A 26,318-nucleotide genomic window follows, 5' to 3' on the forward strand; every position below is an offset into this window, starting at 1 on the left:
TATCACAGTTTGTCAACTTGTAGACAATGAAGTTTTCAAGAGATGCAGAAAAGGTGAGGAAAGAAGAGATAATTGACCCTCCACGCCTCAACAGAATAAAGACACATGTCTGGTCTTCCAAGTGGGGTCGGTCATCTAATGGCTACTGCCTCTCAGTGATGCTTGATGGTTTGGTCTCTCACTGGGATCCTGGAGAGGGATCTGATGCTGAGGTTGGGAAGGTGAACCTACACAGCCATGTGTAGAGAGAACAGTCCAAACTTCCAGAAGACGCTAAGCTCCAGATGTGTCTGCTGTGTCTGCACTCCTGTGCTGTGCTGTCCACAGAGCACTTGTTCTACCCCACTACAGTTCTGTCACAGTGGCTTGGCCTACAGACTCCTTCTTGGCTCCTGTGTTGGAACTCCTCACCCTCCACACCTCTCCAGAAATAAAGGCACATGCCTGGCTTTCCAGTGGGGTCACCTAATGGCTACTGTACATGAAATGATAATTCCTGTCTCTGGAGACTTGTCAATTCTTCAAGAGAAGATGCTCATAAAAAATCCGACAGCACTTTGGAGATTCTGTCATCAGCCTGCATCACAAGAAGTCATAAGGCAAAAGCACTTCCATTGGCTATCAGTGCCCTCCATGTCATCTTCAAGAACACCCAGTGGCCCAACAGCATTGGCCAAGAGCTGTCCTGGGTTCTTGTCTAGGAACTGGTGTGGACATGGTCTCACAGACAGTATGTGTGGCTGTTGAACAAACTCAGAACTATGGGGACAACTCACTCTGCACCTTCCAAATGGCTCCTCCCCACGGAGTGACACAGAAGCAGCACATATCACTGGCGCTGGGATGCTGCTGACCTTTCCACGGATGGACTGTCAACCGCACGCTCACCCCATGCAATCTTCTTTTCCTCCCGAAAATCTCACCACATTCATGAATTGGTAATGACACCTTTGATGTCATCTTATGAATTATTCAATGAATAATTTCTAGTGTGGATTCCTTCCTTTGCTAGCCCTCTTGGAAAAAGAGAACTCAGAAGAAGAGGGGGGAAACACCATTCATTTGTCCAGCCTTGTCTAGACCTCTTCTTTGAACTGACCATGCTGGTCAGCCTCTCTATGCAAACTGCATTCATTCATTGACACTGTCTTTAAACAGAGATGGCCTTTCTTCAAACTTTCTTTTGAATGACCTGGCCTCAAAGGAGCTGCAGAGGCAGGAAGTAGCTGAGGGGAAGATTTCATTATTGCCAGTGTTTGGGGCCTTTACATTGCCTGGAACACATCCTGATTGTATTTATTTACTGTGTTATTTATTCAGAACCATGAGGATGCCAGGCACAGTTGTAGGCGCAACAGTACTCCTGGGTCTGTTTTACTAGATTTGAGAGAATTAAACTCCTCAAGACTCACTCTCTCTCTCTCTCTCTCTCTCTCTCTCTCTCTCTCTCTCTCTCTGTGTGTGTGTGTGTGTGTGTGTGTGTGTGTGTGTCAGAGAGACAGAGAGACAAAGAGACAGAGAGACAGACACAGAAACACACACACACAGAGTGAGAGAGCAAGAGAGCAAGAGCGAGAGCGAGAGAGCAAGAGAGCGAGAGAGCGAGAGAGATCACCAACAAATCAAACAGGCCATGTTCAATTTGTTGAGGATAGAAATGGTCAATCTTTAGTTCCAGGATAGGAACAAGACAGAAGATACTTAGTATTTGGCGTTCCTCAGGAGGGAGGGCTAGAACTGGGAGGCAGGCCCCCTGAAAACATTCAAGAACAGTGAAGTGCAAGCCCAGAAGCCTTCTTGGAGAGGAAAGATGCTGATTTATGACAGCCAAGATTTGATATCAAGCCATTATGGGCAAGGAAATCCGGAATGAGTCGAGGACGAGGACACAATGCCTAAAATAGGCAAGCCAAGGGACATGACCAGATGGACTTTGGCAGCACACTGGCTCCAACAGAATGCCTATGCTCATCCCTGCTCATCTCTAAGCCAGTTACCTCCTGGAAGGGCACTTCAGGTTCTGGGATTTGAAGACACTCACTCTCCAGGCACCAGGACTGGACAGTATGCTTGCAAACACATCACACTTTCACATCAGCATCAGTAAAATAGGCAAAGTGTGGAGAAATCTTTATCACCCAGGCCAAGCTTTGGAAGCACAGGAAAGAGAGAAACATAGATGTCTAAGTGAGTTAGAGATGCTGAGGTGACACTAAGCTCCTCTTAGGGCTTGACATTTGGGGTTCCCTTTGGCTGGTGTTAGAGGAGTCTTGCTGGAGGCAGTGTGCTTTCTGTCCCTGCTGATGACACTCCTCCTTCAGCAGAGGAGTGATTTTGGGGGTGAAGGGGTCCCCAGGTCCTACAGGTCTCTGTTGGAGAAGGCTGGAACCCTCTGAAGAAGATTTTGAACTGCAGCAGCTGCAGAGGATGCTGGCTTCCACCAGTGATTACTGTAGGTGTGAGGTCACTGGGATTCCCAAGCAAGAGTGCGAGGTTTTGGACAAAGCAAAGATACCCATCTAGTACCTAGCAATGCTTTGCTGCTGCTGGGGCCTCTTCAAGATTGTGTCTCTTCATGGGCTTATTCCCAGGAACAATAACATCCCCATCCAAAGCTTTATAACCTGATTTCTCCTTTTTGCTTCAAATGTGTAACGTATCTCAGCACTTTAAATTTAATAAAGAGAAATTAAATAGGTCCATCAGTGGTATGCAAAAATCAGCAATGCTACATTTATTTAGGAAAGTGATGAAGGCTCGCTGGATTTAGTAGAGAGATAATAAAACATGCTTGGCTGGGGATTTTAAGAATTTATAGGAGAATTAACTTCTGGTTTCATCTCATCTTGGCTTAATACAGTTATGCATTTCTGCAACTTCATGCCCTCAGCTTGATTATAGATTATCAGGTTTCACAGCATGCAGGATGGTGGAAATTAAATTAGGTGATGAGAACTGTTGCTGTCATGTTTCTGAAAGTGTTTGTATAGATAAGAAATGTTCGGTGAGGTGGCCATCTTGTGCACCTGGAGAAGTGGCCACATATTATCAGCACAAACCATCTTTCTGGGAAAACATTTCTATGTGCATATTTGACAACTCTTTATATTAAAAACTGGAAAGAGCATAAAGGGCTGGAGCTACAGCTCAGTGATGGAACACTTGCTTGGAATGTACAAGGCTCTGGTTTAGACCCTCCAGCACTGAAAAAAAAACAACCAAACAAAAAAAAATCAAAATAAAAAATAACAAAAATACGGGAGTGATATAAAGGAAAAGGCAAAGAATTAATAGAAATTTTCTGATACGTATAAAAACCAACACTTGACAGAAAACAACTTGCCATTGAGATGTGAAATAGATAATATGATAATTAAAACATTCTCTTTCAAGTACAGATCAAATATTCTTTAGAAGCTTCTGGAAGTAATCTGATAGCAGAAAACATTGCCCAAACATGACTACCAACCAACAGATGCTTTTGTGTGATAACTGTGTGATAAGATCCTTGGGATAGGATGTTTTCTACAGCTGGTCCTGAGGCTGGTAAAGTCAACAGGAATCTATTTGTCTTGGGAGTCCAATTTTCACAGTGCAAAAAAGTTTCTAAGTTTGACCTTTTCCCTTTACGCAGTGGTATTTAGGAAAATTCTACAAAGAATCTTCACACCACGACTTGTGAAAGTTACTACTTTTTCCCTTTAGTACTTTTTCTTCTGAACTGAATGACATTTTTTCTTCAAATCTCTCCTGGGGAGCTCTGGTGATTTCTGGGTACGTGTTTGGTTGCTGTCGGCTCCTCTGGAAAGACTGTGACTGGTATGCAGAGGGATGGGGGATGCTGAAATGCCACTATAAACACCCCACCATATATTGGACAACTCTGCAGCAGAGAACTACTCAGGGCAAATGTTAACAGGGCTGCAGCAGGCACCCCAGAATGCTGCTACCACACAGTTTGTATTAAGATGGGCATGGTCTCCATATCTGTCATGCTGTGCTAGCCACTGGAATGGCTGAAATGTGAGCATTATTTTAACTCAGGAGCTCAAGTCCAGCCTTGGCAATGCAGGGAGACCTGAGAGGGGGTAGAGTAGGGAGGTTTCATATACAAATCCTCTCTCTAAGCTATGCCCAGTTCTCTACACGAATTTCTCAATACATATTCCATGTTACGAATAATGAAAACACACCTCATATCCCTGAACCATCCTTGCAAAGAAACTCACTGTGATTATTGACAGCAGCAGCTTTGATAATTTTCACTGAACATGTAAGATCTTATGATCTTATATGTTCAAAATTGCCATGAGGGAGCTAAGGATAAACAGACAGAGTGGGTCCACTCACCTCTGAAACAGGACCTGGCTGTATGCATCCAGGACATGGGCATGGGTGTGGAGAAGAATGGTGTTGTAGCCCACTAGTGCTACCATCATGATCAACATTTTTAATTCGTAGTTCACCCTCAGGAAAACGGAGCAGGAGATCAAGCCCAGAATGCAGCTGTATATGAAGTACTGGGACAGGAAAACAGGACAAGCATTTAGGATCACTAAGAAACCCTGAGCAGTTAAATCTGGGGGCACCATCAAACAGGTTTGGTCAACATGAAAGCTGCCTGAAGAGGCAGGCACACTTCTCCACCCTCTGACTTGATGGTTCATGCCTGAGTGTGTTTTTCATGAGATTCTGAAATTACTTGGCATAACAAAAAGAAATTAAAAAAAAAACATTGGCCAAACACTTAGGGAAAAATCAAAACTACCCAAACTGAAGACATGTTATACACAAATGCCATTTATTTTTGAAAATGAAAATAGTGTGACACTGTGTACATTTATGGATATTTTTTAGAAATGATATTAGGCTGAATCTTTTTTGGGCTTGTCAACTTGTTAATTCATGAAAGGATTTAAGTCACTAGAGATAAGTCCATTAAAAGCACTGGACTGCCAGATATTTTATTAAAAAAGAACTTATATGTCACAGATGAGACCCTCTTTAGATCAGGATTTAGGTTGAGCGCTTGGACCAAGGTGAGCCATGGGGACACTTGGAGCTGGACAGGTACCATGAGGATGCTGATACACTGCATCTCAGACCACAGGAAGCTGTAGGCCTGCCCACTTCCCCTCCTCTCTGTCTGTCATATCTGCATATGGTGTTGGAGAGCTCTGAATTCAGCCCTGTTTCCACCACTCATTATCAGCTCAGTGACGTTTGTCTAGTGATGTAACTGTCAATATCTCAGCATCTTCATTGTACAATGACAGTCATAATACCATTCTTACAGATCACAGCAAAGAACAGATGGAGAAAGCTCACAATCTGAGTCTGGCAGCTAAGACAGACTTGCCAAAGAGGGTCAGCCGCCATTTCTGAATGCTTTCTGTTGCCACACCATGGCGATTTTAAGAACAAGGAGCTGGATTTCTCTTCTGGCATTCCCAGGACAGAAAGAGCATGGAAGAAAGGGCAAGCACCTCGGTTCAGTGCCTTGGACTGGTTCATGAGGTGTCCAGTTGGGTTTTTATCACAGTGATGCGCCATTCATGAACTCATGCCTCACGCTAAGCCATTCCCCTCAGGCTGAACGTTCTCACGGAAGAAGAAAAGTTGGAAAAGAGTTGCAGTGGCCGCAGAGCAGCACCCCACTTTACAGGGGTTCTCCATTGAGTAGAGGCATTGTGCAGGCCTGAGTGCAAACCCTTTACCATCTCTGGCACATTACTGTTTCAGAGGAGCAACTGCAATCGGATGATACAACTGGATCACTCTAGCAGAAGCCACAGGTTTCCTTGTGTGGATGCCTGGTAGCCACTCCCACTGAGGGTGGCAGCATCTTAGGAGATAATGAGTTCTGCAATCAAACTGTTCACCAAAGATTATTCCTTGTTGGTTCTCCACTGCTCTGACCCACCACAGAAAACAGAAAGAGACACAGGGCCATAATGAGACGATTCAGGCCAGTGTGGCCGAGTGAAATAAAAGAAAGGTGAACCAGTAAGTACTGAAGCCTCCCTCTCCTCATGGTGGGTTTCTCAGAATTAGCCCTGGTGACATCTTGGAATAAGTAGTTAAGTAAACCTTAGGTGGCTTCTGAGGACTCAATGCTTTTGCACTGTCTTTCCCAGGTTAGCTCCTGGGTGGGCCAACATCTTTGTAGTGAGGACCAGGAGACTTGATCAGAAGGTTGATAGTAATTTGATAGAATTAATTAGGTCCAATAGAGTCTAACAGAATGTGGGCTTGCATTTAGTGTGTGCGTGTGTTTTTTAAATTGGCTCTTTCTAGTTTTGGTAATCCACCATTGTATTTTTTCAAAAGCATTGAAGCATAATAGATTGAAAATTTAATAAAGAAAACAAAATGAAAACAGTAGTCTTTACAAAAAGAGTGCATGAGGTACTGATTTGCAGCCTACTGGGTCCTTGCTCAGGGGACACAGGACCCCAGCTGCTCTTCAGAGCTGTGAGGCTGCCCCAAGAGCTGAACACGGTGGGGCCTCCAGCTGGGCCTCCTGGCCTGTCTGATTCCACAGCAGCTCATTTCAGCAAGGAAGGAAGTCCTACATCTTCCTTTTGCCACTCAAAGGATTGATGGAAATAATGCTAACCATCTCAGAGAACTCACGTGCAGACTACATACAACTAGAGTTCAGAACAGAGCCTGCCCAAGCAAAGCTATGTAACATTTATGTTTTTGGTATAGGGATATTGCAATTTTGTCATTGTTTGTAAAGACTTGGAGTCTTCACAAGTTGTAATTTTTTTTTTTTTTTTTTTTTTTTGTGGAGCTGAGGATTGAACCCAGGGCCTTGTGCTTGCTAGGCAAGCACTCTACCACTGAGCTAAATCCCCAACCCCGACAAGTTGTAATTTTAAAAGGGGGTTTATTGCCATTTTATGAAAGTTATCAGCTAGCAGCATATGATGTTAAAATTAGAAATATACAAAACAACACAAATAAAAATTCTAGTGTCTAATGGTTCCTAGAATCCACAGTTAGCTAATACTAACAATCAACTCTGTGTGTTTACATGCCCCCTATGTATTTTACTACAGGTATTATTAAAAATTATGTTCATCCCATCTAATTGGGATGGTTTTAAGTAATACTTTTTAGCAATTTACTATGAATGTATGTTACTGAATATTTTTAAAACATCTTATTTAAAGGCTGAGTTTAATTTTATTATGTGTTTGTAACAAAATAAAATTTTAAGAATTGTGTTTTTCTACTTTGTTTATTTTTCTTTCTTATTATGTAAACACTTAGGCCAAAGTCTTTGTGGGTAAACTGTTCAATCTTTAAAATTAATTCACATACTTGGGCTTTCAGTGTAAAGAGTTCATGTGTTTTTATATTTAAAACAAAATATTTTAACAAAATAATTTGTTATCACTATAATTTTTATAACTATTATAGTTACTATTAAGAAGAGTTATGTCATAACCAGTAGAAAGTGGGACCTTCTTCCCCAGACTGTCCCCATTCATTTTCAGTCTTAGATGCCCTGTCCTATGGGGTTAGAGATACGTGGTTGTTAATACCCACAAAATTGTCCTCAGTGCTTCATTGGGTGGATCTGCTAAGCCGTGGCATTTCCTGGACCTTCTGGGTCTCTTGAGCTCCCAAGTTCATCACGTAGTTTGTATATAGGTGGGACATGCCCATGTGGGTCTCCCTGACCAGAATCTGCTTTCTGAGGACTTATGATTGGCATGAAAGGTTAAGGAGAGCAATAATCTAAGACCGTGGATCTTGCATTGCTTAGGCTGACATCACAGGCAAACAGCAAGGCATCATTGAGTGTGATTTTCTTACCGGGAGGAAAAACAATTTTCGTGCATGGAGAATTGCTGCCTGGTTTTCCGGGACAGAGAAGTTTGCATTTGATGTATTGGAAGTCGGAAGGGTTGTCTCCTCAGAGTCACTCAGGAAAAACTGGAAAGAAAAATGGTGGGTTTTTTTTTCAGTGAATTATTACAGATTGGATGGAATAAGTAGAAGGTGGGAGCAGCATTTATTAATGACTGTGTTTCTTATGTGCAGTCAGTGGATGGTCTAGTGTCTCTATACTGCCAGTGATTAGAGCTCTCAATTCCTCCTTCTTGACATTTTGCGATGTTCTATGCAATAAATAAATATCACAGCACCACACCTCCAATACGGAACTCCAAGGCTTCAAGATTGCTGTTGATGAAAACAGAAGCAACTGAACCAAATGTTAAGTTGAAATGCGTGCAGCACAGGAAGACTTGCTAAGATGACATCATCACATAAACAGATATTCGACCCTCACTCACAAAATGAGAGACATAAAACTGTCTTCAGTCTCTTTGCTATCTTGGTTCAAACATTCAATGAATCAACACACTAAAAAAAGACAATTGCCTACAGCCACATTTGCATATAGCCACATTTGCCTACAACCACATTTGCATTCAGCCATATTTGCCTGCAACTACATTTGCATGCAGCCACATTTGCATACATTATTTGTGAGCATTTGGCCTCACAGATGATAGGTAAGGGGCTACAAACTTGAAAGGATGGATATTCTCATGACTCTTGGAAAGACAGGTGGGATTACCAATGAGCATCCAGATCAGCCCGGAAGCAAAGGGCCAAGTTCTTTGACAGGCAGGACAAAACCAACCCCTCTCTCTCCTAGACCAGCTGTATCCCAGACTGCTACAGTAATCACTGATCAGTTTTCTGCCATGTGACTCTGAATCATAGACATATTCTGGTAAGGTAAACTAGAAAATCATGACTCTCACAAGTTTCTCTTTCCAGAAAGAAATGAATCTATAAATCTAGGTCGTGTGTTCATTATAGGGAAAAGTACTAGCATTCAATGTTGACATAAATCTTTCCTGTACTTTTCCTTGGTTGCTGCGTTTGTGTTTACAAGTTTATATTCTTTGAAGGTATAGTTCTTGTCAGTTCTCTAGATTAGTTCACTCAAGTAGATAAGATGTATATTTATTATAATTTGAGTGGAATGCCTCCTCCACGACAATGGTGCTAGACATAGTATTTTTAATCTAATATAAATAAAAAATATATTTAAAAGTCAATGAAGCATAGATATCTTTGTCTGCTGCTAAATAATTTGTATCAAGACCCAAATCTCTAGTTGACCTATAGCTTTGCTAATTCTTTGGAAAAATTGTAACAGGAAGAAAACTGAATGAAGGAATTATGTGGCATACACTTTGCTCTAAAAGATTGCATACTTTGACTCAACCAATCCCAAGTACAATTAATTTAAACACTGAAGAGTGCAGGAAGGATAGAAAAGGAGCCTTTCTGGCTTGGCAAGATACTGCCATGTATAGTTACAGGAACCCAGGATTTTAAAATAATTAACAAAAACTTGATTATGTCACCATGGAGACCAAGAATAAGAAAGATGAGGTTCTATGTCGTGTGGGTAGCAACAGTCTCTATGAAGCCAATGTCCTTGCCAGGATGCTAGACATAAGTACAATGCTATAAGTTTGAAAATGAGTAGAAAACATGGGGGCTTTGTAGCTGGCTCAGCAGTTAACAGTGCTAGCTGCTCCTGCAGAGGACCTAGGCTTTATTTCCAGAGACATACAACTGCCCGTAACTCCAGTTCCAGGGGATCTGATGCCCTCTTCTGGCCTCAGTGAGCACTGCATGCATGTGGTACACATATACACATTGTGGACACGCATACACATAATATAAAAATAAATCTTTAAAAAAAATCAGTGGAAAATGCCAATCACTGTGCACAAGAATGCTTCCTGACCACACTTCTGTTAACTTCCCAGGATTTACACATCTCCACAGCAAGATGTTTTCCTAGTCCTCTTTCCCATTCTTCCCTTCCCATTCATAGAATGAATTTCCAGGAACATGATTACTTAGGGTACTGCTAGTTGGAGCCATTTTAATTTCTAAAGTCTTAGTGATAACTGTAAAATTTATATTGCCTTGAAAAAGATAGTCTCATTGAATGTTAAGAATACTATGAATATTTGACTTTTCTTCCAAATTTTATACTTCCCAGCCATTTAATCAGAAGCATGTTTTCCAAGTACTGTGACTTGCGAACACAGGATTTGACCTGGTGATCTGTGCCTGGTGACGTCATTAGAAGTCCGGGTTGTTTGCTGCCTGACTTCAGCTAACTCTTGCCTGTGTGAATCACAAGTTTGTGTTTGATTTACTCATAACAGATCTCCCGAAAGTTTCTCAAAAACTAGGGCTAGGACCTGATGACCTCACCACAGGGTCAGCAACAATGGTGGCAGTCTACCCAGCTTTCTGTTAAAAATGATTTCTATTTTTTGAGATTATAATATAATCACATTATTTCTCCCTTCCCTTTCCTCTCCCCAAGCACCCCTTCTTCCCATCTTTCAAAATTCATGGCTTCTTTTTTCACTAATTATCCAGCATTTTTACATGGGACTCTAAACAGCCAGCTGGGAACTCAGGCAGAACAAAACAAGGCCATTTGTGACTTAATCCTAAAACCTTATATTTGAAAAAATATAGTAAAGTAATATTTTCCTCCGATTTTTATTGAGATATTTAGCATCACATAGATGAATATGGAAAACTTAAGATCCTGGTGATATCTCTGAGGTCATTTCATATACAACTCATCTGGACATTCTCAGTGCTATTGAAGTGCAGGCTTGGAAAAGCCAGGTGTGAAGTGAAATCTGGGCAAAGCTCCCACGTACCTTGCCCATTTCCACAGTCAGTGGCACAGGGAGGCTACCCACAGCCTCTAGCTCTCTCAGATTGCCCTGGCTACATTTGTCCCATTTTAGGTATACAGGACAATGGCAGTGGAGCCTAGAGAAGTTGCTGAAAGGGGCTGCTGGCTATTGGCTGGGAAAACAGGGCACACTGAAGCTCATCCATCATAGAAGGGCCATGGCATCAGTAAGAAAACAAGAGTTGTGAACACAGCATGCTCTGTGAGACAAGACAGAATCAAAAGGACATTCCTGTGGGATTTCACTCACTCTACCACAAACAAATCTGTAAGGACCAGAAGGGCAAGTGTGAGCAGGGGCTGGAGAGGGACGAACAGACAGCAGCAACAACTCCATTACTTTTCAAGTATAATTAATGCCATGGGATTATTATACAAGGCAAGGGGGTTAAATTGGACATTTTATGTGACTCAGAGGGAGGAGAGGGAAGGGGGAAGTGATATAATTACAGTTTAATTAAAAATGGAAAAAGAAAAGACACCTTTGCTTTGTCCCAAAGCTGCCTTGCCTATACCTGAGGAGCTGACTATGACTTTTTAACAAATAAACATTTCTGGCAGGAAACCACTTTGATTTTCCCCAGTGACTTGAGCAAACATGCACATGCACACATCTATCACCCTCCCTCTTGACAAACATAAGAGCTACTGTTCTTGTTATGATGTTAGCCGATTCCTGGATCAGACTCCTTGGGCTAAATGCAAACAAGTAGACATACAGCTTGGGAGGAGAGGGCTCAACTTGTTTGTACAGTGTGTTCCAAAGGTGCCGTGTTGTATAGGAGGCTTAGCAGGATGAACATCTGGGAGGAGGGTCAGGAAGGAAGACACAGACACAATGGTGTGAGCAGGTAACAGTATGGAGGGAGAATGTTTTTTTGCCTGTATCCCAGTGGAAGGTAGCATCTTTCCCAAGTGACAGCAAGGACAAGGGAGCCCATTTCCAATGACCACACCCTCTGGGATCTGCTGTATTCTGTCTACTCTGCTCCAAGGAGCTCAGGAGAGCTCCTCTCTGCTTAGGAGAGCCAGGAGGCTGGGTCTAGGGGTTAGTGTGTATGGAAAGCATGTCTCTATGAATCCAGGTGCAATCACAGGCAAGGCCCATAGAACAGGTCCTGTGATTAATTAAAAACTCATGGGAAAGTTCTATACCTACATAGGAAAAACTGTTGCCTTTCAGTACACAATGTCAGCTTTTATACTACTTTATGATCTTGCTATGACATAACCATAAGAATCCCTGCATGTGAAAGAGCCAATGGAGGGCCAATAAACATGATGTCTGTCCACCTGGGAGAAAGGAGTAATACTGTCTTCCCTTCTCTGTGATGGACAGGGAGTGGTGGCACTCACCTTTAGTCCAAACACAAAGATCTGTCTGGATCTCTGTGAGTTCAAAGCCACCCTAAACTACATGAGATTGATTCAGTCTAGGAGAGAAGCAGAGCTAGGCAGTGGTGGCACACACCTTTAATCCCAGTACTTGAGAATCACACACCTTTAATCCCAGCACTTGAGATCTCATGCCTTTGCTTGGGAAGCACATATGCCTTTAATCCCAGGAAGTGATGGCTGGGTGGAGAAAGGTACATAAGGCATGAGGAGACAGGAACTAAAGCCTTTCAGGCTGAGGAGTCCTAGAGGTAAGATGTGGCAGTGGCTTGTTCCTTTGTCTCTCTGATCTTCAGGCAAATTTTATTAGGGTGCACAATATATCACCATCCTCATTTCTTGTTAAGAAGAAGAAAAACACTGAAAGATGCATTTCTGGTACTGAAGGCAGACTTGTTCTCTTTAAATGGATCATAGTCATGGTGGAGAACTGTTTCTCCCCTGAAATGCTCAACTTGTTAAACATGTCTACTTGGTGATTAAACTGCCTGTCAATCATGATCAGTTATCCTACTTGGGACACAGGTAGTTTCCAGATCAAACATTTCCCAGTAACATTCTCTTACAAAACAGTAGTTGATAAATCTTGGTTGAGTAAGGTCAAACTGGATTTTACAAAAAGAAATTGTTTGTTTTATAAAGGAATGTATAATTATCTCATTATTAAGGCAGAGGCAGAGGCAGAGGCAGGTGGATCTCTGTGAGTTCGAGGCCAGCCTGGTCGCCAAAGCGAGTTCCAGGAAAGTCACAAAGCTACACAGAGAAACCCTGTCTTGAAAAACAAAAACAAAACATACAAACAAACAAAAAAACCCTACTTCATGATCTTACTTGGGTGTGACCTGATACAGACAGAATAGTGATTACCAAGGGTAAAAAGTCCTGGAAATGGTTGAAGGATAAAAATCACAGTTGTGTAGGATGTTTAAGTCTAGAATTCCAATTCATGGTAGGAGAACATAGTATTATGTATACTGAAAATTTGCTAAGAGTAGATTATAGTCTATACACAACACATACACACACACACACACACACACACACACACACACTCACTTGCATGCAGTAAGCAGATAGGTGATGGATACCCTAAACTGTTTACTCACAATAATTATTTTACTGTATATCTGCACACTAAAATATCATGTTCTACACTTCAAATTTATGTAATAAAAACATATCGTTTTCTGTTTCTTTATGACAGTGTCTCGTGTAGCCAAGGACGACCTTGAACTTCTGATCCTCCTGTCTCCACACCACACTAGAGGCGTTTATCATCATGCTTGGATCATGCAGTTCTTGGGATTGACTCCAGGGCCTTCTGAATGCTAGGTAAGCACTCTAGCTTGAAACTCACTAGTGAGTGTGTAGATATCCTATTGTTGAATTTCTATAGCTGGTATGTGGTGATGTTGGCCAGTGAAGGTCAGCTCTGTGAAAATGTGTTCCCTCACTGATTCTCTAACCACACAGGTAAACACAGATGCAGGGTAAGGAGTACCTCACCTTCTCAGGCTAACTGGACACACACACCCCTGGGACCATACAAACAACCCAGAACTACAGCCTCAGCAGCCTGCTGTGTTCCCTGGGCTCTTCCTCTGCCCATGCCTCTATGGTAGACTTTGCTTCTGCTGTAGTTGCTTTTACAGATTTATTCCACCAAGATGCTTTGAGCTCTCTACAGTATGCTCTCCCAGGGCATTTGATGCTGGTCAGTAGGACTAATGCACAAATACAGGCTCCAAGTTGAACACGAGGAGCCGATTTTAAGAATCACAGATGTTCCTGCAGTTCCCAGTCAGTGACCCTTGGTTGCCTCTCTGCCGTTTACCCTCAGAAGTCTTCTGGGTGGAGGAAGGGGAATCCAAGCATACAGAGCTGGTTTAGGGGGGCTCCAAGACCATTTCTAGGCAGGTAAAAACAGATGGTGAAGTCATGTCACCCTTGCGGGTGGATACTGTCCTGTCTAGACTCCAGCTGTGTTAGCCGCCTGGAATTTCCAGGGCTCTGGGAGTAACTATGATCTTTATGTTGTGGGGTGCTATTGTCAGCATTCAAGGTGTTCATTTGCTTCCTTGTCTTTCACTGTTTAGCAAGTTTCTGCTCTTGTCTTAGATTCAAAGGCCATCTATCTTAATCTTTTTCCCATTTTCTCTTTTATCTCAATTCCTTTCTGGGGTAAACTCCACTCTAGTATTAGAAACTCATGTCTACCCCACCTCCTGCTGACCCCCTCCAAGCTGTCCTGCCCTCCCCACTGTGTTTTAGGATGATTTGCTGATTGCTCTACCCAGCTGGCAGTCTCCCACTTTCCACAGAGAGCTCCTCAGAGTCAGAACATGCTCTGGCTTTTCAGCATCTAACAATGCTTGAGGCATACTTAGGCATTTATATACATCATTTTTGTTGTTGTTTTGAATGAATGCTTTCTACCTTGTGGGGACATTAAACCATTTATTATTAATAACTTATGTCTAATCTGTCACCATATCCTTAATCTATGCTTCTGGGTATAGGACTGTTCAAGGTACTGCCATTTGTTTCCCCAGCCACTAGCAATGTCTGCAATATATACTGTGCCAAAGTACCTTCTGCTGATGATTATCCTGGCTAGTTTTTAAGATAACTTGAAACAAGCTAGAGTCACCAGAGAAGAGGGAGCCTCAATAGAAAGAAATGTCTCCATAAGATTGGGCAATAGGTAAGCATGTATGTAATTTCTTAATTAGTGATTTACTGATGGAGGAGGGCCCAGCCCATTGTGGGTGGTGCCATCCTTGGGTTCGTGGTCCTGGATTCTGTAAGAAAGCAGGCTGAGCAAGCAGTGAAAAGCAAGCCAGTAAGCAGCACCCCTCCACAGCCTCTAAATCAGCTCCTGCCTCCAGGTTCCTGGTCTGTTCAAGTTCCTTCCTTGACTTCCTTCTGTGATGAACTGTGATGTGGAAATGTAAGCAAAGTAAACCCTTTCATTCCCAAGATGGGTTTGGTCATGGTGTTTGATTGTAGCAATAGTAACCCTAATTCAGACGACAATGATGATAATGATGATGATGATGTCAATGGCGTGAGGGTGCTAATAAGGATGCACCCCAAGCACAATGATGGCCCAAGTGTTCTTTTGGAGGTAAAACGAGTAAGGATAATATGGAAATGAAAAGAGTGACCATTGGTTCCATGGCTCTAGAACCAGTGTACTAACTTAGGCTTGGTGAGAACATGGGCTTATATTTGGTTCTTAGACCCACTATGACAGAAGTTTTAGTACTCGACTCTGAGGAGTAGAGATGAAACCTGTGATGTGTAATGAGAATCTATCCTGCCATCACAGTCTACGAAGAACTGGAGTTTGCAGTCAGGCCTCTTAGCCTGCGGGGCAGTACCTTCAGCTGGCTGTCCTCACCTGGATGCTGTCTCTCTTGGTGCTACCTTGATTGCCTGCCTTGTTACTTCAGTAGCTGCCCAGCAGCCACCAAAAGACAAGACCTAGAAAACGATTCCACAAAGACATCTTTCTCACACAGTGGCCTATGCAGAGCATCTCTGTTCTCACACGGACTGCAGCATCTGTGAGAGGCTGGGTTCAACAGGCAGGAAGCAACTGGTGCCACAAAGACGTTATGGGTAAATTTCCAAACTGCAAGACTCAAGACTGGAGAGGTGGCTCAGCAGTGAAGAGCACTGGCTGTTCTCCAGAGAGGACCCAGGTGTGAGGCCCAGAACCCACACTGTAGCTAACAACCATCCCTCTGTAACTCCAGTTCCAAGGGATCTGATGCTCTCTTCTGGCCTCAGCTGAGACCAGGCATGCATGTGGTGGGTAGACACACACACAAGCAAAAACACTCATACACATAACACATCAAACCATACCAAACCAAACCAGATGAAGCCGACCGACCGACCAACCAACCAACCAACCAACCAAACACCCACCCACCCCACGAGGCAGAGCATGGAAGGAAGGCTCTGTGTAGTGTGAACCCTGACGCAGCCCAGGAGCTCACCATGTTGAACACAGCCATGATTAATATGATGGCAGTGGTGACAACCGTGAGAGAGATCCGCGGCCATGGGCGGTTGGCGATGATGCCTGATGACTTCAAAAGCCACATGAGAGAAGCCGAGGCTTTCTTGCTGCATTGCTGCGGGGAAAGAGAGAGAAGGCACAAACCGCGGTTTAGTGTATTCTCTGAAGCAGAAAATGATGGTGTTTAAAACACCTACACGTTTCAGAGACTAAACAAATGGATTCTGTCCCTCCCTGAGGGCCCATACCAAGTCACAACCTTATTACAATTATGTTGGCTGGGCTGTCAAATTAAGAACACATTAAGCATCTATGACAAAAGTATGATATGATTGCATGTCTTTTCATTTAAGACAGACCTGAAATTATGATTTTAGGTGATTTTGGCAGAGGGAAAATTTCAGGTAATTAAGTCACTCTGGGGGAATGTACTGATTGGATGTCTCCTCTGAAACAATAACGCTAAATTGAGTTGATTTAAGGAGAAAGCAGATCAGCATATCTCCCATTTCTCTTACTGCAGCAGCAGCTGGTCATAAGAACAGGCCAAGAGTGTAGACTTAGTTTGCTGACTGAATCTACATATAAGATATACAATGACAGGTGGTTTCCTGTCATGCTATTGGTGATTCATTCTTCCACAGAGAAGTTCTCTCTCTCTCTCTCTCTCTCTCTCTCTCTCTCTCTCTCTCCTTTCCCAGGTAAAATATAGGCATTTATTCAGAAATAATATATATATTCCAAAGTTTTAGGAAAATAATAACTTGTCTATTAAATATAATCATGATTGCTCAAACATAGTTTGGCCAATATGTATAAAAGTAATATGTTATTCATCAAGGATTATTTATTAAGATGACTTTGCAAAAGTTTCTTAGTCTCTTTTGCACTTTTTCCTATTCTTTTTTGTTTATTTATTTTTTCTTTGTTTTTACACCCCAACCAAAGTTTCCCCTCTCTCCTCTCTTCACTGTCTCTCTTCCCCACCTCTGCTCCCACATCTACCCCTCCTCCTCTCCGATTCTCTTCAGATATGGGCATGCCTCCCACAGATGTCAGCCAGCTGTGGCATATCAAGTTGCAGTGAGACTAGGCACCCCCTCTTCTGCTAAGGCTGGATGAGGCAATCCAGTCTAAGGAAAGGATACCAGAAGCAGGCAACAGTCAGAGACGGGCTCTGCTCCCACTGTTAGGAGTCCCACAAGGAGACCAAGCTACACAACTGTAACATATATGCAGAGTATCTACATTGGAACCATGCAAGGCTCCCTGGTTGTCGGCTCAGTTTCTGTGAGGCCCTATGAGTCCAGGTGAGTTGATTCTGTGGGTTTTCTTAGGATTCTTTTGACCCCACTGGCTTCCACATCCTTCCTCCCCCTCTTCTGCAGGTTTTCCTGATCTGTGTCTAATATTTGGCTGTGGGTCTCTGCATCTGTTTCCATTAGTTGCTGGGTAAAGCCTCTCTGACGACAGTTGTGCTGGGATTGGTGCCTAGCCCAACTGTCATTAGAGAAGTTCTCTTTTAAAATTGTATTTCAAATGTTCCACTTTCTCTGAGATCCACTGAATTTCACCATATGATCTATGTGTCCATGCACTAGGAACTATCCATTGGAGCCTGCTGGGTACCTCAGTGAGTATACAACTAAATAACACCAATGACTTGCTCCCCTAGCATCCATCAGTAGTCAATACTCCCTCTCTGGTCTGTGATTGACTGTTGGTAGAGCTAGTCATTGAGGGTCAGTGTATGCAGCCACAGCTGCTCGAAGTCATGACTGCCCAGAAGTCAGCATTCCACACCACCTCTCCTCATCTTCTGGCTCTTACATTCTTTCTTTCCTCTCTTCCACAGTGATCCCTACCCTTTATCAGTGGTGGTATAAATGTCCTGTTTAGGGCTGAGCACCATGAGCAGCCATTTGGCTCTTCATGGATGTTTGAAAGTCAACAGTAGGGGGGAGGGGAGGAAGAAGAGGGGCGGAGGAAGGTTAGACAGAGTAGGGCTACAGTAATAAGAATAACTTATATTTCTTAAATTATATTCATTTATTTGATGTGTGTTATGTGGAGGTCAGAGGTCAAAGGTCAACTGATAAGAGAGAGTTAATTCTTACCTACCACCATGTGGGTTTTAGGGGATTGAATTTGTGCATCAGGCTTGGTGGCAGGCACCTTTACCAAGAGCCTTTACTTACTAAACCATCTTCTTGCCCTTCAGTTTCCATGATTTTGACTATTCTAAACACCTTGAATATGTGGAATCATGCATTTTCCCTGGTGACTGGTTTATTTCACTCATAATTATTCTCTAAAGCTCATCATGTTGTAGATGTTCCCTCTTTGTAAAGGCAGAGTAAAGTCCCATTCTAAGTACACTGTATACTGCTGTGAGATTCTCTTTCTGTATGCTGTGAATATGTGTTGCTCTCATTGGTTGATAAATAAAGCTGTTTTGGCAAATAGCCAGGCAGAATAAGTTTAGGTGGTACAATCAAACTGAAGATGAAGAAGGGTGGAGTCAGGAGTTGCTAGCCAGACACAGAGGAAGTAAGATGAGAATGTCATATTGAGAAAAGTTAACCAAGCCATGTGGCTAAACATAGATAAGAATTATGGGTTAATTTAAGTGTAAGAACTAGTTAGTAATAAGCCTGAGCTACTGGCTGAGCATTTATAATTTATATTAAGCCTCCGAGTCAGTTATTTGAGAAGTGGTTGCCAGGTATTTGGGAGTTGCTGGAGGGTATTTTGGAGTTGCTGGTGGTACAGTATACTTTCTTTATTGAAGTAGATGTGTGATGCTTCCACCCCATTGTCCAGAGAGCATGGCAACTGAAGCTCTGTTGCTAAAGAAGGAATTACAATTGTCATAGAATGGGAGCTGAGGTTCCCTCACCATTTTCCATGGGCTCTGCACTGCACTATGGTGCCTCATGGCTGCTCTTACATCCACTTCTCAATGGAGGTACCACTGACTCTGATCTCAGTGTAGGTCATAAGGTAGAGCACAGAGAGCTCCATCTAGGAGTGAGTCACATGGTCACACAAGGAGAGTGCACTTTATCTAATATGACAGTCAGTATCTGAGGAATTCTCCAGGGAATCTCTAGGGAGATGGGTTTCAACCTTCCTAATAGAGACCAGCTTCAAGAGATTCCAGAGAGCATAAAACTACTTCCAAGTTTATAGAATGGTAGTCCTGGTAGATGTAACTAAAACTCAATGTGAGATAATACCCAATGGCATTGATAAGCAGCACTTAGATTTCTTTACCTATTTCATATGCTATTTTTGAATTACTCCTAAAATACTGTTGGCATAAGCAGTGTGATATGTGGAATGTCAACACAACTATCAAATAAGTTTGATGATGAATGAATAAGAGGCTGTTGGAAGGTAAAAGACCAGTCAGCAACTCATATGCAATTCCCCACAGCTGCAAGACTTTCTGTCAGTCAATTATAGTCTCTTGTCTCAGTTTGTTTATCCACCTCCTTGGCCTTTCAGAGACTTAAATGTAAGGCACTGGGAAGGAACTCTCAAGTGTGGACTTTTCTCATTATTTCTCAACAGCATCTTTGTGACCTGGAGTCTATTTCAGTTTTCTTCAGATGACATCATTTGAAGCAATCAATTCTTTCTTTTCCCTCTTACTCTATACTATGGCACCCCCACCTACAGTCTCTGATACAAAAAGTGAAGAATGTGGGTCTTAACACTTCATGAGGACTCACGTTGTGAGCTCAATCCTTGGGTAGATTTTTTTCTCAGGCAATTTCCCGAGAGGCTGGTGCAGAGCTCAAGTCAGTGCTGTTGGACTCCAGGAGCTGAACCTCTGGCTCTGCAAGGCCTCCTCCCACCAGCATACAGGGAACCAGATGTATATCTCACATGTTGATCAAAAGACAGGGCTTTAACAGGAGTTGGCAATATCTTTGAATCTGATACGCAGTACAGTGGCCCTTAACTCTCAGCACGTACAAGATCTTAAAGGGCCATGGGTTAGAGGAAGTGCATCATTATTGTGTAATGAGCACTATATCTAGTGGTGTTGACAATACAGAACACACTCAGATCTGTGTTCTGTAGAAGCAGGGATGAAGTACAAAGATCCAGATCCAAGAAAATATCATCCTTATCTAGCTCAGACTCTGCAGGCAATGATATCTGGCTGGATTCAATTAAAACATCTCTTCTATGTTTGTGGCCTATGGAGTAGGACTGCTATTTTTCTGAAGATAAAAATGATTCTATTCAATGATTTTCTCTCTGTATTGAGAGTGATAAATACCCACGACACTGAAGAGTTAGAATAGAAAACATAAATCCTTACCACTTCAAGGAAAACACATATCCATCTCAGATTCCATATCATTACCAACTAGGTATTATCTAGTTACTGCAAGATACTTTTGAAATATAAAATTAAAAGTTCTGAAGTTTTAGAATTAATTGTTACCATGTATTTTAGACTGTCTAATAAGAATCTGTTATATTCCACCCCTAGGCTTGTTGTTCACTGAAACGGATGTGGACAAACCGAAGGGAGCTTTGTCTCTATTCATGCAGCAGAATCAAGTGACAAACAGAACTTGGAGAGACTCTTAGGCACAGGAGTTTAGTGTGCATGGGCTCAGAACCACAGATTCAAGATGCACCTGGCGTCATTCTTTCTCCCACACAGCTTGGACCCTCAAAGCTATACTGTGAGACCATTGATAAACATATCAAGCCAAATGCTCATTGTTTTAAAGGTCAAGGAGACAGGCATCTCTGTTTCTAGACACATTGCCAACAAGAGTCAGAGTTAAAAGCAAATGTTTATAGCTGGTCATCAGTGCTAGTATCTAGGAAGAGGAAGCAGAAGGGGTTGGTGGGCGGACAGAAAAACCAATGGTAGGAAAAAGAAGAAACGAAGACTGGGATTTTAAAAATGAAAATGATCAAAGGATAATGAAGAACCCAGGCAGGGGGACACATGTCACAAACCCAGCACTCTGGAGGAGGAGGCAAGGAGATCAGAAGTTAAAAGTCATCCTTGGTTTCACAATTAGTCTGAGGTCAGCCTGGGCTAACAAAGACCCTGCCTCTAGTAGAAATGGGAGTATGAAAATGCCACACTAAAATCCATGACTTCGTATTTCAATTTATTATAAAAGGGTCAACACTGATTCTATTTGCAGTTCTCTACACAGTTCAGAATCTTCAGTTTTCAGTACTTGAGTAACATCCTGATAGAAAAGGAGGCTTATTAAAACCACTCCTATTTCGATTCAACATTATAAATGGGAGCATTACCAATAGAAAGTTGACCTGTCCTCAGAAGGTGTCACTGACTAAAGAGGAGATGCTTCCTGAGCCCAGGGGGTGTAGCCTTTGACTGAACTGCTAGCATCATTGCACCAAATCTGCTTCCTCATACTCTTGCTCATCACTGTGCCACTGTGTCCAGGGACTGGCTCTTCCTTACACTGAGACAGGACCACATTCACCACCAACAGACAGGATTGGTGCTAACTATATTGAGAGATACATAGCAAAAACGAATATACACTTAGAGGGAAATCTTACCCTAGATGTTAAGATGGGACCCACAAGACCTGTAGGGTGGTGAAAAGGTGCATGATGAACACTCAAGCCCTTGAACCCAACAGACAGACTCTCCACAAGAGAGTTAATGCTGACACAACACACTTTGATTTCAAATACCTGAAAAGATAGCTCAACCCAAACTACTGCCTTCACTGAGGCAGGAGCCTTGGCTCAGTTGATAAAGCACTAGCTGTGCAAATGTGAGCACCTGAGTTCAGACCCCCAGATCCACGCAGAACCCAATGTAGCAGAACATGTCTGTAAACCCATTGCTCTTATGTTGAGGTGGGAGACAGAGACAGGGAAATCTCTGGAAACTTGTAGGCTGGCTAGCCTTGTGTATGCAGGACTGAAAAACAGGAAACCTGGTCTCAAGCAAGGTGAAAGGTGAGGACCAAGACCTAAATCTTATCTTCTGACTTCCACATGCTGTGTTGGGACACAGAGTGGGGAGAGGGGGAAAGGGAGGGGGAGAGAGGGGGGAAGGGGAAGAGGGAGGGAGAGAGGGAGAGTTCTCAGGACTACACAGACCAAGAGAATATGGAATTGTTAGAACAAAATTTTAAAATTGATGATAAAGGATCACAATGAAGAAACATGTATTTATAGAATAAAAAAGCTGTCATGCAAATCTCCTGGGAGGGGTCAGGAAGGCAGGTGTTTCTTCCTGAGAAAGCTGAGTTCGGAGGACAAAAACATGTTCAGAAAGGGATAGTCAGAAAAATCACTAACCAACAAGACTAACGATAAAGCGAATACTCTGAGAATATTAAGTATAGAAAGATTGAACAATACTAGCCTGGAAGGTGGGATGGATGATGAGATTAGAGTATGGTCTCTGCATCGCTCAAGATGCAATTATAACAGAATTTGAGAATCAGGTGCACAGCACAAGTTTTAAAGTAGGCTAAAACCAAACCCCAAATAAACAGCCAGGCTGGAGTGCATCATGTCCAAGGGGAGAGGAAAGTACAATTGTTTTTTTTAAAAAAAGGAGAAGAGAGGAAAACTAGATAAAGGCAAAGAGACATGGTGAATTAAAAAAAATATCACATCAGATTGTAGCAGCAATTACAATGTGCATGTATGCTGCTTGTCAAATGAAGGAGGGGGGCTTCTGGACCAGAGAAAGCAGCACGCAACCACATGCTATTTACCAGCTGTATTACCAAATTATTACTAATTTTCCAAACAGACAAAGAGAAGCAGAGAGAAAGATGGAAAAGGGGTCACCAGCAAGTTCAGCCCAAGAAGGCTGCGAGTGCTGTATTGCCATTAGGGAAGCCAGACTTCAATGGACAAGCACCTCCTGAAGGGGAGAGAGCTTTGTGTGTTAGCTGGGGTGTGACCTACTTCTCTCCTAGCATGAACTCGGCATCTGTGCTTTCATTATCGTCCTAAAGGAGGTGGCTGGCGGGGCTGCATCAGACTCACTTCTACTGCAGAAGGCAGGGGGTAACAACACTGGAGGAAAATTTCTTCTGACATTTTCTAGCATTTTCAAAGGTAAGCTTTGTTTGGAGGAGTGTGTGTGTGTGTGTGTGTGTGTGTGTGTGTGTGTGTGTGTGTGTATGTGTGTGTGTGTGTGTGCGCGCACACTATTTCTGGTCAAAGTGACTGTTTTGTACCATAGAGAGCTAAGTCCCTTCCACAGAGCTCAGAAGCCATCCAGCAATATCTGTGCTCATTATTAACATTGCCATCACTGTAATTGCTCTTTTATTGGCTCTGAGCATCTGTGAGGAGATAGACGGGCTTCATCGAGCAGGAGAGGGGAAGTAAGGATGTCTGTGTGCAGGCAGTACCTACTTACAAAACAGTTCATGTGGACAGGATCATACTCGGTCTAGCGGGAGGACGACTGGGCGTTGAGAAGCCATTCTCATCTTGAGGGACTTACTATATGTCAGGGGAAGCAGTAACAAGATAAAAAACGGTCACAATGTCTGGAGTCCCATGATGCTCATCACAAAACTGGTGGAGACTCCAAGGTCTCTGGGAATGGGACTGTCTGCTGAGCCCACTTCCGTGGGCAAGAACTTGGAAGTGAGTGCCATGGGAGCTGGGAGGGAGCACTCCCTGGGTAGGCAGTGGCAAGCTGCAGGTGCAAGGGGAAAAGGCAGGGAGAAGTTGTTCAGTAGGCCGTTATAACAGAAAGAAATTCCCGACAAGATTCAGAACACGTTACTGAATAAACCTCTTCACACTGGTGGGTCAACAAGAAGGAGCTAAGACCCACATGTCATTATCGTTCCAGTGTTTGCACACTGCCTGCTTTTCTACCTTTGGCCAAGCCAGCTATGAAATGCCAACCGCCATGGCTTCCCTGTGCTGCACATTTTTCTGCAGAAGACCACTACAAGGACAAAGTTCTGGAAGAAAAAGTATCGACCAGATTGACCGGATTAGTGACTTCTCTCATTGCTGTGACCAAAAATCTGACTTAAGCAACTTAAGACAGGGTTCATTTTGAATCATAGCTTAGCAGAATGCAGTCAGTCCATTATGGCAGGGGAGACCTGGCGGTGGGAGCAGCAAGCCAGGAAGCAGCCTTTCCCCTCTCCCCTTGTAATTCAGTCTAGCTCATGTGATGGTATGATCCACATTTGAGACGGGGTTTCTCTCCTCTATTAAACAGCCCTGGAAACACCTTTACAGATACACCCATCTAGATGCCTCGTCTGTGCCTCAATGATTCTTATTCCAATCCCGCTGAAAGTCAAAACTGAAACTAGCCATCGTACTTGCCTCTGTGTGACTTCCTTTTGAAAGAGCAGCTTACTTTAATTCTTCACAGCGAGAATTTCACACTGGCATCCCTAGCATCAATACTGCCCTTGGCATTTATGTTTGCAGGTTAACAGTTGGCAGCATTCTGTACATTTTCATAAGTTTGGCATTTAATTAACAAGTAAATGCTAGTCCCACCAGCTCTTATGCAACTGGTAAGTTTTCCAGGGCCCAGAGAATGAGCAGCCAGGTGGCGGCACCATCTTTCCATGACCACCATAGAGGATCTGTGATATACACAATTTCCCATTCTATTTGCAGGGATTCATACAATAACACTTAACACTCTCTAAACCAGTTACTCATTAATACCCTCACTGTTGACAGACAATCATTACAGAATCCTACAAATACCAAAAGAACCCATTTCTGGAATGAGAATTTTTTCCTGAAGTTACAACTGGCCACTGGGGAGCCTTATTCAAGGATCTCTTTATTGAATGGTCAAGAGAAATGTCCTAATTTGCTTTTACCTGGAGGTGAGGGTGTCAAACCCTTTGGAAATATTTATTAGCCATTTGTGTTTTGTCTTCTGAGAACTATCTGTTCAGTTCATTGGCTCATTTGCTAATTAGCAGGTTTATGTTTTTTTTTTTTTTTTTTTTTGCGTGTTCAATTTGTACATTTTTATACATTCTGGACATTAATTTTCTATCTGAACCACAACTGACATCCTGTAGACTCTTTCCTCTGCCAATAGTTTCTTTTCATGTAACGTCATTTGTCAATTCTTGGGTTATTTCCTGTGCTACCGGAGTCCTGTTTCACAAGGTTGTGTCTACGCCTATAGCTTGAAGTGTTTTCTTTCTCCCTAGCAGTTTCAGGACTTCCGTTTTTGACTTAAGAGCACAGACCCATTTTGACTCGATTCTGTCAAAAGAGAGATCTTACTCTAGTTAGAGTGGACATCAGGAAAATGAAGAACAACACATGCTAGAGAGGATGTTGGGAAAGAGGAACTCTTATTCACTGCTAGTGGGATTGTAAACTGGTACAGGCAATACAGAAATCAATGAGGAGGTTTTTCAAAACACTAAAAGTAGAACTACCATGTGACCCAGATATACCACTCCTGGGCATACACTCAGGGGACTCTGTAGCTTACCCCAGAGATATTTGCACAACCATGTTTGTTGTTGTGGTATTCACAACGGCAATGAAATTAAATCAATTTAGGTTTCCATAAATGTAGGAGTGGCCGGGCGATGGTGTCGCACACCTGTAATCCCAGCAATCGGAAGGCAGAGGCAGGTGGATCTTTGTGAGTTCGAGGCCAGCCTGGTCTACACAGCGAGATCCAGGAAAGGCACAAAGCTACATAGAGATATCCTGTCTCGAAAAACCAAAAAAAAAAAAAAAAAATGTATGAGTGAACAGTAAAAATGGGATACACACACAATGACGTTTTATTCAGCTTTAAAAAATTATGAAATTTGAAGGAAATATGATGTGCCTGAAAATTATATTAAGTAAGGTATCCCAGACTCAGAAACACAAATACCACATGATCTCTCTCTCACATGCAGATTAGAGATCGAATTTACTTTTTGAGACAGGGTCTTATTCTGTAGCCCCAAGTGTTCTGGAACTCACTATGTTGACCAAACTGGCCTTGAACTTGTAGTGACCTCCCTCTCAGATGCTAATACTGCTGGTGCGTATTCATGTGGGAGTGAGTACAAGATAGGCTTCCAAACTATGAAGGGAGCATGAGTTGGGAAGGGAATCTTTAAGGAA

General features: G+C 42.7%; 1 protein-coding gene across 3 annotated transcripts in view; it reads right to left on the minus strand.

Annotated features, from left to right (window-relative positions):
• Adcy2 (adenylate cyclase 2) overlaps positions 1 to 26,318 on the minus strand; it is a 381,912-nt gene that overhangs the window by 44,610 nt on the left and 310,984 nt on the right. For all 3 annotated transcript variants that reach the window (XM_036206713.1, XM_036206711.1, XM_036206714.1), the window contains 3 exons: positions 16,174 to 16,311; positions 7,831 to 7,950; positions 4,351 to 4,520 (listed from right to left, as the gene is read on the minus strand). In XM_036206713.1, coding sequence (XP_036062606.1) covers positions 4,351 to 4,520; positions 7,831 to 7,950; positions 16,174 to 16,311 — 428 coding nt within the window. The remainder of the gene's footprint in view (positions 1 to 4,350; positions 4,521 to 7,830; positions 7,951 to 16,173; positions 16,312 to 26,318) is intronic.

Source organism: Onychomys torridus, chromosome 15 (assembly GCF_903995425.1).
Source record: "Onychomys torridus chromosome 15, mOncTor1.1, whole genome shotgun sequence".
NCBI lineage: Eukaryota > Metazoa > Chordata > Mammalia > Rodentia > Cricetidae > Onychomys > Onychomys torridus.